The 20,755-nt window shown below is 44.9% G+C and overlaps 1 protein-coding gene across 3 annotated transcripts in view; it reads left to right on the top strand.

The window, feature by feature from the left end:
* The window catches only part of OLFML2B (olfactomedin like 2B), a 753,194-nt gene extending 733,266 nt beyond the window's left edge, over window positions 1-19,928 (top strand). For all 3 annotated transcript variants that reach the window (XM_073644077.1, XM_073644076.1, XM_073644075.1), the window contains one exon: window positions 18,140-19,928. In XM_073644077.1, coding sequence (XP_073500178.1) covers window positions 18,140-18,741 — 602 coding nt within the window. In that variant the 3' untranslated portion in view covers window positions 18,742-19,928. The remainder of the gene's footprint in view (window positions 1-18,139) is intronic.
* Window positions 19,929-20,755: the final 827 nt, after the last annotated feature.

Below are 20,755 nucleotides of genomic sequence, written 5' to 3'. Positions count from 1 at the left end.
ATCCTTTGCAAGGCCACAGGAGACTAGAAGTCTGACACATAGTCAACGCCTAGAGACGATGGTACAGGAGTATCTCCAAGTAAACATTGAAGCCACGACTGTGTCACTGGACCCTTGCTCTTTTTGGGCTTCCAATCTGGATAAATGGCCGGAGCTAGCCACTTACGCCTTGGAGATCTTGTCATGCCCCGCAGCCAGCGTTCTGTCTGAACGTGTGTTCAGCGCTGCTGGTGGTGTGCTGACAGATAAGCGCACGCGGCTCTCCACTGATAATGTAGACAGACTCACGTTCATAAAGATGAACAAATCATGGATCCGAAACGACTTTTCTACCCCTGTGTCATCCTGGGGAGAGTAAAAGCTTGATGATTGGTTAAAATCACCCTACCAACCGTTTTAAGCTTTCAAATTACTAATCATGTTTATCTGTATCTTGACTGGAAAATAATTTGGGCTTTGTAGCAGTGTGCAGCACTGATCCTATTAGGCCATCTATAATAAGCTTCACCAGATTTAAAATTAAAAATAATTTTTAGCTGCATCTAGCCCGGAAAATAATTTTGGGGCTCCGAGATGCGCAAGACACATAAGTGCCTTCTTGCTGCACTACCTGCAGCATGACCCTCATATTGTCAGAATTCGAAGTAATCATGACTACTGGGTTGCCACACTCTTAGATCCCCCAAACTTTTCGATCAACCTTTTCATTTTAATAAAGACCAAAAAAATGGTCATTTTTGAAATTATAAGCATTAGCAGGTTGTTAGAAACTGAAATCAAACAGTTTTCAACTCAAAACTTTATTCTAGGTGATGTTACATTTTCACATAGGACCCCTTGTTCGAAAGGAGCTTCTGAACTCTCTCGTCCATTGAATTTGTCAGGTTTTGGATGGTTTCTGCTTCAGTTGTTTTGCATGAGGACAGAATACCCTCCCAGAGCTGTTGCTTAGATGTGAACTGCCTCCCGCCATCATAGACACTCCTTTTAATGATGCTCCAAAGGTTCTGAATGGGGTAGAGGTCAGGGGAGCATGGGGGTCACACCATAAGTTTGTCCCCTTTTATGCCCATATCAGCCAGAGATGCAGATGTTTTATGTGCAGCATGAGATGGTGCATTATCATGCAGAAAAATGATCTTGCTGTGAAATACACGGTTCTTCTTCTTGAACCATGGCAGGAAGTGCTGTTTGAGAAAATCCACATACATTATGGAGTTCATCTTTAGCGCCTTCAGGGATCCTAAAGGGGCCGACAATCTCTCTCCCCATGATTCCAGCCCAAAACATTACTCCACCTCCTCCTTGTTGGCGCTGTAGCCGTGTTTGCGTGGGGTGTCCATCAACCAGCCATCCTCCACTCCATTCATCTGGACCATCGAGCGCTGCACGGCACTCATCCGTGAACAAAACAGTTTTGAAATCAGTCTTCATGTAATGTTTGGCCCACTGGAGCCGTTTCTGCTTGTGTGAAGTGGATAGAGGAGGTCGACAGGATGGCGTATGCACAGCTGCAAACCTCTGAAGGACCCTGCATCTTGTTGTTCGGGGGACGTTGGAGGCACAAGCAGCTTCAAAAACTTGTCTGCTGCTATGACAAGGCTTTTTTGCCGCTGCTCTTTCAACCTGACGTAATTGCCTGTAGGAAAGAGTCCTCAATTTGCCCTTATCAGCACGCACACGTGTGTACTGTGAATCAGCTACATACTTCTTGATTGCCAAGACACTTCATCCTGATCATCGCACAGTGTTGATTGTAGTCATGCCTTGACCTAAACACTCCACAATTTGTTGCTTCTCAGCAGCCGACACATCCTTTTTCTTTCCCATTTTGGCAGAAAATGTAGGCTGCTTAATAATGTGAGAGAGCCTTCTTAAGTAGTCTTGCCTTTCATTGGACACACCTGCCAAACTAATTAGCACAGGTGTCTGCAATTGCTTACAGTGATATAAAGAGCCCTGACACACATCACCATCAATGAGTTTAACTGACAAACAAACAAATTCTTCCCTTATCACTCCTAAACACTTTTTGCATAATAATTTGGAACGCGGTGTACATGTGCTTTTCCACAAAACACCAGTGGTTCACGTAGTGAATCTTACAGTTCTAACTTGCCAACCGTGGTCTGTATGGAATTGTTCAATAAAGGGCCCAAAATTAAGATAACATAGATGGGAGAGGTCTCTATGAATAGGAATTCCTAAGTATTTGATACCCTGTGAGGGCCAGGCAAAGGGAAAGTTGGACTGGATGGAATCCTATATGGATTTAGGGAGGGAGACATCGAGGGCCTCAGACTTCGCTGCATTGATTTTAAAATTTTACCATGTAACAAAGTGATCTATTTCAGCCATAACAGCAGGGATGGATATATGTGATTGAGTGATATATACTAGGACATCATCAGCAAATAGAGAGCACTTGTATTCGGTGCCTCCCACCTCAATCCACCTAATATTGGGGTTATGGCGAATTGATGAGAGCAGGTGCTCCGTCACTAGGATGTATAAGAGAGGGGACAGAGGACATCCCTGCCTTGTCCCATTGGTGATTGTGAAAGGTGATGAAAATGTTCTGACGCACCCCCTGGGCCTTGGGACACCCAGAGCCGGACCCTTTTTGGTGGATGCTGGTGGTTGTAGTCTTCGTGGCGGCGATCCGGTTCCGTGGCTCAGGGCGGTCAAACCAGTGGCGGAACTATTTATGTGGTTTGGATGTTTAAATGTCCGACTACGCCACCCGTGGATTGCGGTCAGAGTGAACCGCCGCTACAGGGCAGACCGCTAAGGCTGGTGTTGTGGGTGCAGCAGAGCGTAGCATAACTCCCCACGGGAGGAGTATAGCCTCAGGGCAGTGTATGCGGAGGATGGGGGTGATGGTGCAGGGCAGCAGCAGTAACGACACGGAGTCAGTGATGCAGTTCAGGGCCTTTACTCACAGTTCTTATTATCCAGACCACGTCTGCAGGTAACGGCTGCCTACGTCGTACTGTGCTCACCAGGTGAGGGGCTCAGACAACTCCCAGATAACTTTGGAGCGCTTCACAGGACCCCCTTTGTGTGTCCTTTGTCTGGCCTTTCTTACCAACATTTCTGTCCGGCTGCCTCGGGCCTCCTCTTGGTAAACTTGGCGCCAGTTTCCCTGACCCTATGTGGTGCCTTCCTAGCGGGTGGAGCAAGGGGCTGCACCACATAAAATGTCAGAGCCTCCGGTTTCTAGCTGAGGGTCGTTTCCTGCCTCCACTAGTTCGGGGACCGGTCTCCCCCTTTGGCCTGACCCCTCCACGCAGGTGGATTCGGGCGTGCGGTGGCGACTCGCCCGTCCGCACCCCTGGGATCCCTTCATTCCTCTTTCCTGGAGCCTTCTCCGCTCCTCTTCCTTCCTTCTCCCTCTTGCAGGCCTGGGCCTCTGTTACTAGGCCCGCCTCCGGAGCAGAGCTCATGCAGAGCCCCTGCTCCCTGCCACTTCTGCTCAGACTTCTCTGCACTGAACTAAGATGGTGCCCACCTTTTATACTCCCTTCTCAATGCACCCAGGAACTGCTTCCTCCCTGCTCCTGCACTGCAGGGTTCCCCTTCCTCAGTGTTCCCTCCCCCCACTCCAGCCAGGGACAGGGACTGTCGTGCCCATCTCAGGGGCATATTGGTCGCCCTGCCCCACGGCAATGTGGTGTAATGCATGCAGGTGTCGGGTCCTGATCCACACTCCATCCTTATCTGAGAGTGAGATATCACACCTCTGGGTGAGGTGCAATACGTCTGTAGCAACCGAGCCCTCGGTGCTACAGTTCCATTTATCTTCAGCCTAGGTGACGTATTGTGATACAGGGCCGTGATTTTGGCTATAAAAGGGTCCCCTAGACCCCTACCCCAAGCTTTTTAAGAGAATCATATATGGCGTGCCAGGAGACTCTATGGAATGCTTTCTCAGCATCCAACGAGAGTATCTACTTACAAATTTTTAACTGCATCTAGCCCAGGAAATACTTTGTGCCTAGTAGCAGTGTCTGCTAGTCAGCGGATTATCCCGGCTGTTAAGCAAGCTACACCACCTGTAGTTTGGACACTTAATTTTTTCAAAGGAAATGCTTCGGGACCACGGGATACTTAGTGAAGAGCATCAGGAGGCACCCCAAGGCATAGGGGCTGGGACTGGCATTAGGATGCCTTGCGGTGGACAGCCGAGCTCGATCCTTATAAAAGCTTTTTAACTGCAGCAGCTTTAGTGGACGCTACTGGAGCTGGAATTACGCGGCTGCTGGCATGAGACTTGCCCTCCAATAGATCCTTGTAAATGGATTTAAAGTGTATTCATTCAAATTAGAGGGACAATTTAAATTAAAAAGCTTAGAGCTGCCTCCACCACAGGGGGGCTCTCTCGACCCACCAGCGGACAGGCACCAGTATTGAGAGAGGGGGGCTGGCCGTCAGGGTTCACCGCGGCTCTGGCACAAACCCGGCGACACGGAGGTGGCACGGGCAGGACCGGACTGGCCGTCTCGGCTTCTCACTTTTTGGATTTTAGAAGGGCATGACATGCCTATATCTGTGTCTCCCCCTCCTTTTACTCCTCCACCTCTTTTCTTTTCGCATGACTATATGTACTTGTCACTTTTCCATGTGTTAGTTGTGTCTTCTGAGCAGTTTGTCAGCTTTTGGACACCTTTGAAGGTGTTTTCTATGTGTTTCTATGTGTTTTTGTTTGCCTGCCATTGGTTTTAACGGGGTTCGAAGGTGTTCGACGAACAGTTCGACGAACAGTTCGGCGAACACACGGGTGTTCGACGAACCGAACCGAACTCGAACACTACGGGGGTGGCTCAACACTAGTCAGGTGCTTTGCTGCCATGTGCCTGATCATGCTGGTGGTGGTCAGGCTGCTAGTTTTGCTAGCCCTCCTGATGCTGGCCTGGCAGGTGGTGCGAATTGCCTTTTTGGGGTTATCTGCAGAGTCTTTAAAAAATAACCAGACTTGGGAAGACCTAACAATTGTACTGGCAACCTCCGTCTTGTTGGCGTTACCAAGAACGCTTTCCCTCCTTGTGACTGCGGCCACCACACTGCTTCTTCCTGCCTGTTGGGGTGCTCTGCCTCCCTCCCCCTGTGTGCTGCTGTCCTCGCTCTGGATGTTCCCCTGCCAGGTTGGGTCAGTTACTATATCATCCACCACCTCGTCTTCCACTTCCGCAACTTGGTCCTCCTACTGACTTTCTGGCAATTGTGTCTCATCATCATCATCCACCTCTTGCGACAGTAATTGTACTTTCCCACCTTCACCTTCGTGTGACTGTGGCTGATCCAGTATTTGGGCATCGCTACACGCGTTCTCCTCTTGATTTGCTTGAAGCTGGCCGGGCGAGAGGCCTGAATCTACAAATGTAAAGTGAACAGCTCTTCTGAGTGTCCAAGTGTGGAATGAGTTGTCTCCGGGCACTCTGCATGGTGTACTCTGGATTGCTTTTTAAGCAAATAACCAGGATTAAAGATGGAAAAAATTGCCCTGGCCTCTGATATCTGGGGCTATGTCTACAAATATCTGTAATTATTACAGCAGCAGCAGACAGGACATTCAATGGACCCTCTTGTGCTGTATCATGCACTGCAGTCTGCCACATACCCTGCCTCCATGCCTAACTCCTGCTATCACCACTGAATATATGCAGCTGGATTAGTCCTCAGAAGGACTGTTAGTTCAGATGGATATATATATACACTGCTCAAAAAAGTAAAGGGAACATTCAAATAACACATCCTAGATCTGAATGAATGAAATATTCTCATTGAATACTTTGTTCTGTACAAAGTTGAATGTGCTGACAACAATATCGCACAAAAATCATCAATGGAAATCAAATTTATTAACCAATGGAGGCCTGGATTTGGAGTCACCCCCAAAATTAAAGTGGAAAAACATACTACAGGCTAATCTAACTTTGATGTAATGTCCTTAAAACAAGTCAAAATTAGGCTCAGTATTGTGTGTGGCCTCCACATGCCTATATGACCGCCCTACAATGCCTGGGCATGCTCCTGATGAGGTTGCGGATGGTTTCCTGTGGGATCTCCTCCCAGACCTGGACTAAAGCATCCGCAAACACCTGGACAGTCTGTGGTGCAATGGATGGAGCGAGACATGGTGTCCCAGATGTGTTTAATCGGATTCAGGTCTGGGGAACGGGCAGGCCAGTCCATAGCATCAAAGCCTTCATCTTGCAGGAACTGCTGACACACTCCAGCCACATGAGGTGTGGCATTGTACTGCATTAGGAGGAACCCAGGGCCAACCGCACCAGCATATAGTCACACAAGCTGTCTGAGGATCTCATCTTGGTACCTAATGGCAGTTCAGTCTACCTCTGGCGAGCACATGGAGGGCAGTGCGGCCCTCCAAAGAAATGCCACTCCACACCATTACTGACCCACTGCCAAACCGGTCATGCTGAAGGATGTTGCAGGCAGCAGATCACTCTCCACGGCGTCTCCAGACTCTGTCACGTCTGTCACCTGTGCTCATTGTGAACCTGCTTTCATCTGTGAAGAGCACAGGGCGCCAGTGGCGTATTTGCTAATCCTGGTGTTCTGTGGCAAATGCCAAGCGTCCTGCACGGTGTTGGGCTGTGAGCACAGCCCCCATCTGTGGATGTTGGGCCCTCATACTACCCTCATGGAGTCGGTTTCTAACCATTTGTGCAGACACATGCACATTTGTGGCCTGCTGGAGGTCATTGTAACATCCCTGGCGGAGTGCTGGCATGGCTTACCACCTTCCACCATGCAAGACCGCCATCTTACCTATCAGTCCTGGCTGCACACTTTGCTCCAGTACATGCTGTGTGCATGTCTCTTGTCTGATTGGTTAGGGCGGCGGCACGGTTACTGTCTGATTCTTATAGTTACTGTGTGTGCACTCCTAATGCGTCCCCAGCCTATTGTTGTGAGTCACTGGATACTTAAACCCCCTCCACCCAGTAGGAGGGGCCTGAGCATCACTTTCTTTCAGTGTGTTCTTTGCAACTTAGCTGCCAGGTCCTGTCCTGTATCTTGTCTGTTTCCGCCACCCTGGGGGCTGAGTACCCAGGCCTGTTACCTGTATCTGTAACTTCTAGTCTGTTCCGCCACCCTGGGGGCTGTATACCATGGCCCGTTACCTATATCTGTGACTTCTAGTCTGTTTCCGCCACCCTGGGGGCTGAGTTCCCAGGCCCGTTCCTGTATCTTGTTCCTGGTTCAGTTCCTGTCTGAACAGTGTCCTAGCCCGTTACTTGTTCGTCTCTATGTTCGTTTCTTCCCTTTTCCTGCAGTGTCTGAACCTGCACCTAACTCCAATTCGTTGTCTCTGTACTTCTGTTTGTGAGTTTAGTGTCCACTCACTACTTCATTGTAAGTACCTTGTGTGTATCTGCTTTGCTTGTCTACCGCACCTGCGGATTTTGCTCTGCTCTGCTTGTCTACCGCATCTGCGGTTTTGCTCTGCTCTGCTGGTCTACCGCATCTGCGGTTTTGCTCTGCTCTGCTTGTCTACCACACTTGCGGGTTTTACTCTGCTCTGCTTGTCTACCACACCTGCGGGTTTTGCTCTGATCTACTCGTTTACCGCACCTGCGGGATTTGCTCTGCTGTTTCTCTGCCGCACCTGCGGCTCTGTTCCTGTGTTCCAGTCTGTACTGGTCCCTATCCTTCCTGCATTCCTACCTGCCAGTACCCACCTGTCTGCATACTAGCCGTGCCTTCCAGTACCCACCTGTCTGCATACCAGCCGTGCCTGCCAGTACCCACCTGTCAGTATGCCAGTCTAACTTGCCTGTTCCTGCATTCCCCGGTGTGGGTCAACAGCTGTGACCGGGGTCTGATCTGGAGTAGCACCTGGTCCCTCTGCTCGGTTCCTCCCTTGTTCACGGAGTCGACTGAGCCGCCGTGCGACCTTCGTCGGACCGAGTTGATACTTAGTCATGCCCCTCCAGGCACTCCTCGGTTCATGGTCCAGTGGGATCACTAACTACGCTCACGCCGGTCAGTCCGGGCATGTGGATAACAGTCATTTTGCAGGGCTCTGGCAGTGCTCCTTCTGTTCCTCCTTGCACAAAGGTGGAGGTAGCGGTCCTGCTGCAGTGTTGTTGCCCTCCTACGGCCCCCTCCACGTCTCCTGGTGTACCGGCCTGTCTCCTGGTAGCGCCTCCAGCCTCTGGACACTACGCTGAGAGACACAGTAAACCTTCTTGCCACAGCTCGCATTGATGTGCCATTCTGGATGAGCTGCACTACCTGAGCAACTTCTGTGGGTTGTAGAGTCCGTCTCATGATACCACGAGTGTGAAAGCACAACCAACATTCAAAAGTGACCAAAACATCAGCCAGAAAGTATTGGTACTGAGATGTGGTCTGTGGTTCCCACCTGCAGAACCACTCCTTTATTGAGTGTGTCTTGATAATTGCCAATAATTTCCATCTATTGTCTATTCCATTTGCACAACAGCATGTGAAATTAATTGTCAATCAGTGTTGCTTCCTAAGTGGACAGTTTGATTTCACAGAAGTTTGACTTACTTGGACTTATATTCTGTTGTTTAAGTGTTCCCTTTATTTTTTTGAGCTGTGTATGTTTTGGAATACCTATACTAACTATAAAGAAGCAAATCTCTCCCTACTCTGCCTGATTCCGGAGTAGACTGTGACGAGCACGGTGGCACCAGGTCTTATATAGACCTGATGATGCTATGTGGCCAGCCAATCACGGTAATGCCCACAACTAACATGTCTATGGCATTACAGTGCGTGTTAGGCAATCCCTGCATGTTCACTGGCTCTCTAAAGAGCACCAAACATGCAGGGAGGGGACCCAAATTCCTGCCCGAGCAACCCGGAAATACTCGCCGAGCGCCAAGCTTGTCAAGCACAGTGATGCTCGGACGAGTGGTGAGCATGTTCGCTCATCAGTAATAAATATGTAATAGATAGATATATGGATAGATATATAGATAAATAGATATATCCTCCTCATATCTACTTAACCTTCCTCCTCCAAAACCAACTTCTCCTCAAATACAGAAGATCAAGTTTCCTCTTTACTCTCCAAATCACACCTCACCACCTGTGAACTTGACTCAATACTGTCCCTCATCATCCCTAACCTTACCAGTCTTCATCCCAACCCTAACTCACCTCTTCAACCTGTCACTAATAGCTGGTGTCTTCCCCTCATGTTTCAAACATGCCTCGATCACACCCATCCTCAAAAATCCCTCCCTTGACCCATCCTCTGTGTCCAGCTATTGCCCCATATCACTTCTCCCCTATGCCTCAAGAATACTGGAGACCTACTAACCGCCAAATTCCAAGCGACACTACTGTCCTCCTCTTCCTGGACCTGTCATCTGCCTTCGACACAGTAGACCATTCCATCTTACTACAGACTCTCTCATCTCTTGGCATCACAGACTTGGCCCTATCTTGGATCTCTTCATACCTAACAGACTGGACATTCGGCGTCTTCCACTCACCCACCACCTCCTCATCTCGCCCGCTATGTGTCGGTGTCCCCCAAGGTTCAGTTCTAGAACCCATGCTCTTCTCCATCTACACATTTGGCCTGGGACAGCTCATAGTGTCACAGCTTTCAGAATCACCTGTATGCTGATGACACACAGATCTACCTCTCTGGGTCCGATATCACCTCCTTACTAACCAGAACCCCACAATGTCGGTCCGCTATTTCATCCTTCTTCTCTGCTAGATTTCTAAAACTTAACATGAATAAAACTAAATTCATCATCTTTCCCTCATCTCACTCAACACCCCCATCTGACCTATCCATCAAAGAGTCAATAGCTGCGCACTCTCCCCAGTCTCACAAGCTCACTGCCCCTGGGTAACCCTGGACTCTGGTCTCTCATTCAAACCACGTATCCAAACCCTTTCCACTTCCTGCCGACTCCAACTGAAAAATATCTCCCGTATCCATACATTCCTCAGCTAAGAATCTGCAAAAACACTAGTGCACGCCCTCATCATCTCCCCCTTTGACTACTGCAACCTCCTGCTCTGTGGCCTCCCTTCTTACACTCGCACTCCTCCAATCTATCCTAAACTCGGCTGCCTGACTAACCCACCTGTCCCCCTATTTCTTGGCCTCTCCCCTCTGTCAATACCTTCACTGGCTCCCCATTACCCAGAGACTCCAGTTCAAAACCCTAACCATGGCATACAAAGCCATCCACAACCTGTCTCCTCCATACATCTGTGACCTACTCTCCCAGTACTTACCTGCACGCAACCTCCCATCCTCACAAGATCTCCTTCTCTACTCCCCTCTTTTCTCCTCTTCCCACAATCACATACAAGATTTCTCCCATGCATCCCCCCTACTCTGGAACTCACTACCCCAACATATCATTCTAAAATTGTTAAGTGCTGCGGAATATGTTGTCGCTATAAAAATAAAAAATAATTATTAATATTATCAGACTCTCATCTACTTTTGAAACCTTCAAAACGAACCTGAAGACCCACCTCTTCCTGCTGTAATTCTCACTCCATCATACTGCTGCACGACCAGCTCTACCCTCACCTACTGTATCCTCACCCATCCCTTGTAGATTGTGAGCCCTCGTGGGCAGGGTGCTCTCTCCTCCTGTACCAGTCGCTAACTCATTTTGTTCAAGATTATTGTAATTGTTTTTGCAATCTATACCCCTTTTTCACATGTAAAGAGCCATGGAATAAATGGCGCTAAAGTAATAATAATAATGTGGTCCAGACCCATGGCTACTGATACTGGACCATGTGGAAGACAGGGTGGGGGCAGTGGCAAACTGACTGGAAGCATTATCTGCTATCCAACCAACAACCTTTATACAGTGCTCTGGCTTCAATAGTTGTGTTTTGCGCCCCCGTAGAAATTGGGACAGGAACATACTGTGGATGTTCTTGCACTCCCTCTGCAGGCACAGTTTCATCTTGCCCATGGCCTCGGCCTCTACTTGCCCCATCACCTTTACATCCACTTCCCCTTCCCTTGCCACAAGCCTTGCCCATTTTAAATGGAGTTTAATATTTCTCATGTTGCCAAAAATGTTTGTATTATTTCTGCAGTAATATAGGATCACGTCTGATGACCACAGTTTTAGGAAGTGACCTGGGAGTCAGAGATGCTTCCAGGGGTATTCCCCGTGCTCTTCCCATGTCTTTTCATCACTGTATGGATGTGTATGATCATGTCTCACACACCACATGGCCAGATAAAGTAGTAAAATGTTTAAATTACATCTATCGGTGAATGTATTTTTCACCGCTGAAAGCAATGCAAAAGTGCAAAAACGCATCAAAAACGCTACGTGTGAACACACTCCAAGGTGTGGAGAAGCATTTTTGTTTTTGGTTATTTATTTTGCCTTACATACAAGTCATTACTAGTGTTGAGCCACCCCCGTAGTGTTCGGGTTCGGTTCGTCGAACACCGGGATGTTCGAGGAACTGTTCGTCGAACTGTTCGTCGAACACCGTCGAACACCGTTAAAACCAATGGCAGGCAAACAAAAACACATAGAAACACATAGAAAACACCTGCAAAGGTGTCCAAAAGCTGACAAACTGCTCAGAAGACACTCTCTTTAAAAAAGCCGGCCGGCAAATTCAGCAGCGGCATACACCGGTACCCGACAATTTAGACAAGAAGGAATAGAGCATCACACATAGATTAGATAGATAGAAACATGTCAGTCACACATATAAGAAGCACAGTGACAGTGTTGGTTACTGCACTTGTCATTTAGTGTAAAGGATTTATTAAAAAAAATATTAGTGTTTTCATGCACCGTCTCTTTAAAAAAGCCGGTCGGCAATTCAGCATCTGTGCCCAACAATTTAGAACAGAAAGAATAGAGCTTCACACATAGATTAGATAGATAGAAACATGTCAGTCACATATATAATAAGTACAGTGATAGTGTTGCTTACTGTACTTGTCATTTAGTGTAAAGGATTTATTTTAAAAAAATAATAGTGTTTTCATGCACTGTCTCTTTAAAAAAGCCGGCCGGCTATTCAGCAGCGGTACCCGACAATTTAGAACAGAAAGATAGAGCATCACACATAGATTAGATAGATAGAAACATGTCAGTCACATATATATGAAGTACAGTGATAGTGTTGGTTACTGTACTTGTCATTTAGTATTAAAATAAAGGATTTATTATTAAAAAAATTGGCGTGGGGTTCCCCTTAATTTTAGGCTCTAGCGGAGGTTAAGCAGACGGCTGGGGCAGATGTTTGAAGCCTGGGAAGGGGGTAATACCCACGGAGCTTCCCAGGCTACTAATATCAGCCCCCAGCTGAATACATAGCCTTTACTAGCTATTAAAATGGGGGACCCCCCAAAAAAAATGACGTGGGGTCCCCCCTAATTTAATAGCTAGCAAAGGCTAGGCAGACAGCTGGGGGCTGATATTAATAGCCCAGGAAGGGAGCCATGAATATTGGCCCCCTCCCAGGCTAGAAACACCAGCCGTCAGCCGCCCCAGAAATGGCGCATTCATAGGATGCGCCAATTCTGGCACTTAGCCTCGCTCTTCCACGCTGCCCTGGTGCGGTGGCAGGGGGTAATAGGGTTGGGGTTGATGTCAGCTTATAATGCCAGCTGACATCAAGCCCAGGTTAGTAATGGAGAGGCGTCTATAAGACACCCCCATTACTAACCCCATAGTCAAAGTTAAAAAAAACACAAACACCCAGAATAAAGTCCTTTAATTGAAATAAAGACACAATCCTTTATTGTTCTAAATTAAACCATACTTACCATCACGCCCATTCCAGCTGAAGCCAACGATCTCCTGCAATAAAAGAAAAATAATAAAGCAACCTCATCCTTACCTTTCCATGGTTCCCAGGACAGCTTCAGCTCTGCTACATTGAGATGACAGGCTGGACCGCAGCAGAACGCTGCCATCCAGCCTGTCATCCCGCAGACACTGAGAAGCGCAGGCCTGCTTGCGCTCCACAGTGTCTCTCTGTGAGGGCATCCAGATGAGCCGAGTTAATGTCCAATGAACTCGGCTCACCTCATGCACGTCACTGACAGCGTGGGAAAATTCTCCTGCACTCAGCGCTTCAGCGTGGGAGAATTCTCACACTGAAGCGCTGAGTGCAGGAGAATTCTCCCACGCTGTCAGTGACGTGCAGGAGGTGAGCTGAGTTCATTGGACATGAGCTCACCTTATGCACGTCACTGACAGCGTGGGAAAATTCTCCTGCACTCAGCGCTTCAGCGTGGGAGAATTCTCACGCTGAAGCGCTGAGTGCAGGAGAATTCTCCCACGCTGTCAGTGATGTGCAGGAGGTGAGCTGAGTTCATTGGACATGAGCTCACCTTATGCACGTCACTGACAGCGTGGGAGAATTCTCCTGCACTCACCGCTTCAGCGTGAGAATTTTCCCACGCTGTCAGTGACGTGCATGAGGTGAGCCGAGTTCATTGGACATGAACTCGGCTCATCTGGATGTCGTCACAGAGAGACGCTGAGCAGCGCAAGCAAGCCTGCGCTTCTCAGTGTCTGCGGGATGACAGGCTGGATGGCAGCGTTCTGCTGCGGTCCAGCCTGTCATCTCGATGTAGCAGAGCTGAAGCTGTCGTGGGAACCATGGAAAGGTAAGGATGAGGTTGCTTTATTATTTTTCTTTTATTGCAGGAGATCGTTGGCTTCAGCTGGAATGGGCGTGACGGTAAGTATGGTTTAATTTAGAACAATAAAGGATTGTGTCTTTATTTCAATTAAAGGACTTTATTCTGGGTGTTTGTGTTTTTTTTAACTTTGACTATGGGGTTAGTAATGGGGGTGTCTTATAGACGCCTCTCCATTACTAACCTGGGCTTGATGTCAGCTGGCATTATAAGCTGACATCAACCCCAACCCTATTACCCCCTGCCACCGCACCAGGGCAGCGTGGAAGAGCGAGGCTAAGTGCCAGAATTGGCGCATCCTATGAATGCGCCATTTCTGGGGCGGCTGACGGCTGGTGTTTCTAGCCTGGGAGGGGGCCAATATTCATGGCTCCCTTCCTGGGCTATTAATATCAGCCCCCAGCTGTCTGCCTAGCCTTTGCTAGCTATTAAATTAGGGGGGACCCCACGTCATTTTTTTTGGGGGGTCCCCCATTTTAATAGCTAGTAAAGGCTATGTATTCAGCTGGGGGCTGATATTAGTAGCCTGGGAAGCTCCGTGGGTATTACCCCCTTCCCAGGCTTCAAACATCTGCCCCAGCCGTCTGCTTAACCTCCGCTAGAGCCTAAAATTAAGGGGAACCCCACGCCAATTTTTTTAATAATAAATCCTTTATTTTAATACTAAATGACAAGTACAGTAACCAACACTATCACTGTACTTCATATATATGTGACTGACATGTTTCTATCTATCTAATCTATGTGTGAAGCTCTATTCTGTCTGTTATAAATTGTCGGGTACCGCTGCTGAATTGCCGGCCGGCTTTCTTAAAGAGACGGTGCATGAAAACACTATTATTTTTTTTGATAAATCCTTTACGCTAAATGACAAGTACAGTAAGCAACACTATCACTGTACTTCGTATATATGTGGCTGACATGTTTCTATCTATCTAATCTATGTGTGAAGCTCTATTCTGTCTGTAATAAATTGTCGGGTACCGCTGCTGAATTGCCGGCCGGCTTTTTTAAAGAGACGGTGCATGAAAACACTATTATTTTTTTTGATAAATCCTTTACGCTAAATGACAAGTACAGTAAGCAGCACTTTCACTGTACTTCATATATATGTGGCTGACATGTTTATATCTATCTAATCTATGTGTGAAGCTCTATTCTTTCGGTTCTAAATTGTCGGGTACAGGTGTATGCCGCTGCTGAATTGCCGGCTTTTCATGTTTCACTGTTGGCACTGTTCCCATCGATTTGGGCAATCACTGTAATGCCACAACCACCATGGCTGTGGCATTACAGTGAGTGGCAGACAATCCCTGCATGATTGGTGCTCTAAATAGCGCCAGACATGCAGGACACGCTTTTGGTGCACGAACAGTTATCGAACATAACCTCGAACAGCCGAATTTTTTGCAAATCGTTCGGGTTCGTCGAACAACTCGAACACCGCCCAAAACAGCTCGAATTTGAGATTGGCGAACAGTTCTAGTCGAACACCGCTCATCTCTAGTCATTACCCTGGAAAGGATGTTCCTTAACATTTTTCCCAGGAAAATCCATTTTGGTTTCGTTTTTGTATGTTTTATTGTGTGCCCGTAAAAATGGCGTAATACTCTGACAACATTGTTCACAGCATTGACCTGGGAGTCAGAGATGCTTCCAGGCGTCTTCCTCATGCTGTTTCCATATCATTTGAGCACTGTTCCCATCGATTTGGGATTTTTTTTCCCATAGACCTACATTGAGCTCTTTGCTTGGGTCGAACACTCGAGCATTCCAATTAGCTCGACTCGAGCAACGAGCACCCAAGAATTTTAGTGCTCGCTCATCACTAGTCATTGTCCATCTTTATTGTAAAGCTTCGTCCAATCAATCTTGCTGCATTTGGTTGAGTCTGAGCAGAAAATATAACCTTGTAAACTTCTGAATTTATCTGGCTACTTCTGTCTTCAGTCAAATCATCAATAAACACAAGTGACCCAGTGCCATTGGAAGTTATGCATGCCCAAGCCAACACACTGCCTCCACCATGTTTTACAGAGGATGTGGTGTGCTTTGGATCATGAGCCGTTCCCAGTTTTCTCCATACTTTCTTCTTCCCTTCATTCTGGTACGGGCTGATCTTAGTGTCATCTGTCCAAAGAATTCTTTTCCAGAACTGGGCTGGCATCTTTAGATGTTTTTGGCAAAGTCTAATCTGACCTTTCAATTTTTAAGGCTGATTAATGATTTACCCCCAGCATTTGCTCTCATGAAGTCTTCTCTTCATGGTAGACTTACAGTAGATACTGAAACACCTACTTCCTGAAGAATGTCCTTTTCTTGGGTGGATGTTGTGAAGGGGTTTTTCTTCTCCATGGAAAGGATTCTGCAGTTATCCACAACTGTTGTCTTCCGTGGACATCCAGACCTTTCTGATTTCTTCTTTTTTACAGCCTTATCATGGTCCGTTTCTCTTCCATTTGAGAGCTCCTTCAACTGCATGTTGTGGTTTCACAGTAACAACTTCCAAATGCAAATCCCACACCTGGAATCAGCTCCAGATGTTTTACCTGCTTAACTGATGATGAATTAACGAGGAATATCCCATAAAGCCCATTGAAGAGTTTTTGAGATAGTTGTCCAATTACTTTTGGTCACTTTAAAAAGAGGCAACTACATTTTAAAGAGCTATAACTCCTAAACCCTTCCTCAAATTAGGATGTGAATACCCTCACATGAATGCTGAGAGTCTGTACTTTAAGCCCGATTATGTAATTGTATCTTGAATATGTTTTGGTAAACAGTTAAAATGACAAAACTTGTGAAACTGTCCAAGCATTTCTGGGCCTAACTGTATATAAGAGGAAGTCACTCTCCAGCTACGGCACCGAGAAGTGCCAGCAAGGGAGCCGAACTAGTCTGGTCTCTGGCTATGGTCCCTGGCCGGACCTTTAAAGTATATCATCTCTGGAATACCCCTAGCGGTTTAAGCCTCATCAATTGTGACATAGCAGCATTTAGAAAGTGGATGCCCACATCAACTAGGTGTATATGGTCGAAAATTATGTCCGACACAGCACACTGTGACTTTGTTTGCATCATTATAGTCAATGAATACAAACGAATCACGTTTTGAAGGGCTTCAGACGTAAGCCACGACAGAGCAACTGAACATATGCTAAAATGCTGTATGACTGTTGCTGCCTGAGGTTTGCACTGTGAATGAGAGGTAGTGTCCAACCACACATGGAGCATGGGCATACTCAGGAGAAATTGCGTAACAATTGTGTGGTGCCTTATTGATCCACAAGTCAGTCACACAACTCATATCTCTGAAGCACCTGAAGAGTTAACCAACTTTCTGAATGTGGTTTTGAATATTTTGAGATGCAGTTTTTAAAATTTGCCTTGTTTGTGGGAGGGAGATATCAGCCACTCTCCAGCTTCGGCACCGAGAAGTGATAACCAGGGAGCCAAACTAGTCTGGTCTCTGGCTATGGTCCCTGGCCGAATCTTTAAAGTATATTGATGCCGTTTTTAAAATTTGCCTTGTTTGTGGGATTCTGATATATAGGTCCCTTGAAAGTCACTTTAAAAGTAAATTGGTCACTAAAAATATAGGTTTTGTATATTTCATTGAAAAAATGTAAAATTACTACTAAACTTTTAACCATTCTAAGAAAAAAAAGTAATTTAAAATATAATGCTGACAAAAAGTAGACATACGGTAAAGGGTATTTATTGAGTATTTAGTGTGGCATGACTATTTTATTTAAGGACATAAAAAAACAGATTGAAAACTGAACATTTTTCTAAATGTTTGTCATATTTTAGATATTTTCATAAATAAATGCAAATCATATCAAACTAAATTTACCACTAACAAAAAGTACAATGTATCCTTATCCTGAAAAACTATCACAGAATCACAGATATATGAGGAAGCATTCCAGAGTTATTACCACATAAAGTGACATGTCAGATTTGCCTCGACAGGAAGGTGTTAACAGGCTTCGGCAGTAAGGGATTAAGCATTTGCTTAAATTAGACAGTGTTGCAATACTCAGCATAATTTATACCAAGTAGATGGTATACAAGTAGAATGTACTTACAAAAAAATAAGGAGGATAGATACCCATCATACGGAGGCTACCTTGTCGTGGTTGATGGGCATACATGAATTGGCAAGTTTATACGCTAAGAGCCTTCATTTTTTGTAAGTACATTTTATTCAACAATGATGAGGCTTAGCTCTTATGTTCTCAGTGTTTGCATATGTCTTGGCCCTTTCTTATTGTATGGTGTACAAGTAGATGAATTAAAATGAAATAATGAAGAGATGGCAGCGGAGCAACCCCTTTAAACAGGTGGAATGTTGAATACATTTCTGGGTTACTGAAATGTAAAATCCATTTAATAAGGAACTATAATATTGAAAATGCAGATTAGCGTTTTTAATTAAACACTTTTTTTTTATTTTTTCAGGTCGTTGGAGCAATTCCTACAAGCTTCCTTATAGCTGGATTGGTACAGGACATGTTGTATATAATGGGTCTTTCTACTATAACAGAGCATTTACTCGCAATATCATAAAATATGATTTAAAACACCGATATGTGGCAGCTTGGTCCATGCTGCACGATGTGGTTTTTGAAGAGGCCACCCCATGGAGGTGGAAAGGTCACTCGGATATAGACTTTGCTGTGGATGAGAATGGATTATGGATCATCTATCCTGCTATTGATGAAGAAAGATTTCTGCAGGAAGTAATAGTGCTCAGCAAATTAAATGCTCAGGACCTTACAACTCAAAAGGAGACAACTTTCCGGACTGGATTAAGAAAGGATTTCTTCGGCAACTGTTTTGTTATCTGTGGTGTCCTGTATGCTGTGGATAACTATAATAAGAAAACAGCCAATATATCTTATGCTTTTGACACTCATACAAACACTCAGATAGTTCCAAGATTGCTTTTTGAAAATGAATATTCTTATACAACACAAATCGATTACAATCCAAAAGATCGCCTGTTGTATGCTTGGGACAATGGACATCAAGTCACCTATCAAGTGATATTTGCATATTAAGGCTATTTTCCAATTTCTCTTAATGTAACAGCAGACATTTTATCAATAGCACCAATTTTACACCTCTTTGTTTGTTTCTTTGTCTGTTTTTTTACCTAAATTGATATACTCCATGCTTCACCATTCTATAATATGTATTCTAACACAGAAGGTTGCTTAATATAAATAGTACCCAGATTTGTAAATCAATTAAATGATAGAAGTTTATAGAAAAAAGATACTTTCAAAATATCAAGTTTACATAAATATTCAAACATATTGTTTAAACTCAAAGCCTCTTGAATCAAAACCTATCAAACATTTAATGAAGCCCTCCTATCAAAATTTGTATTTCCTTAATATATTGCAATCATCATATTACATTGAAATGTGCACTTACAATTGCCCATTTTGCCTTTTTACCCAGTTAATTCTTCTCTTTTCCATTAGGTCTTTGACATCACTTGATTAAAAGCAGGCTAGCTGAATCCTTCTAAGGTCTATGTAGAAAAGGGAAGACTCTTTCCCTGCACTAGTCAGCATTAGAACTACAATTCTACATCACTGCAAAGTCCCTGGTGACAGGGGGGAGGCGCAGAGCATCTGGGTCAGGAGTTGAAGAGGGGGATGATTTATGGCGGTAAAAGAGACTTCCTGTTTCTACATTCAGCTAATCTGTTTTTAATCACATGATGTCATAGACACAGTGCTATATAATATAAAGATTGCAATATGTTAAGATAAAAGCTTTGATGAGAGTGTTGCTTTAATAAAAAATGAAACAATTGATTATTAAAGATTGAACACAGAGACAACAGGATAGAGTCATGATGGTGCACTCCATAAGTACTTAATTGGATATTGCAACAATTGATGCAAACAGATGCCTGTCTGGACATTAAACATTGTGAGAAATTCAATTTAAAAGGGGACGACCTGCCTCTGGCAAGATTACTTATGTTCAAAGATACATGTTGACAATTGCATATAACAACTTTGTGACACATTTAGTTCAATCCGTTCAATCATGATATCCAAGCAGAATTATATTATCCTTTGATAATGTCAGGTACATAAAAATGTTTAGACATTTATCTATTGTGCACACATCTTGGCTCTAGCACTAAGGAATGATATATTCAACTACATGTTAAAGAATACTAAGCAATCTATTTAAACAACAAAGTTAAAAATGGTGCTATATATATTTTAGAAAGATTTGTTCTTATGACAGAAAAAAATATGAAACATAGCAATATATTTTGTATGCACTACAGTGAATATTTCTATCATGAAAATACTTTTAAAGGTGTTTCTCATGAAGACAGTCCCCTTTTTAATAAAACAGCATGGCAATCGGATCGGTTGATCACTGTGGGTCCAGCTTTTCTGATACAGCCAATTGCTGTTATCACTGTAGAAAACTATGTTTGATTTTACAGCTTAGGAAGCTTATTGAGGCCATTCAAATTAATAGCCATGTGGTTCATAATGAAGGTCCTCAGTGGGGACTCTCCGTTATGCTCTCAGAATACCCCAACAGAGATATGGAGAAATATTTGTGTATATTTCAGCCATTTACACCAGATGCATAGCTATAGTAGGTGGAACACTAACACTCAAGGTCTGGTGCCAAACAGGCTCAATGTCCTCTATGCCATATAGCAAAACACCAGAATTATTAATGGCACATGGTAGTTGAGAGCTCTGATTTCCCTGGGCACAAAAACTACTATTTACATGTGCCAGTCTGTATCATATCAACCGGTAATTGCAATGCATTAAGAGAATACAGGATTTTGCTACAAAAGCAAAGAAAACCCCAGCATCAGTTTTATAAAACTGTTGACCTAACTCATTAAAGGGCATAGGAATGTGAATAAAATTATACCTTGATATCTGCAGTCTGATGTCTTATTCCATAAAAATCCACATTTTTATTATGTGTAAATGAGCTGTGAAAGACTATGGGCTGGAAACAGATCTATATGTGAATCTGCTTATTATTAGTAAAAGAGGGCATTATCATTGGGAG

This window comes from Phyllobates terribilis, unplaced genomic scaffold (assembly GCF_046119375.1).
Source record: "Phyllobates terribilis strain yellow unplaced genomic scaffold, ASM4611937v1 Scaffold_8__6_contigs__length_399053987, whole genome shotgun sequence".
Lineage (NCBI taxonomy): Eukaryota > Metazoa > Chordata > Amphibia > Anura > Dendrobatidae > Phyllobates > Phyllobates terribilis.
This window is presented reverse-complemented; position numbering and strand designations above follow the sequence as displayed.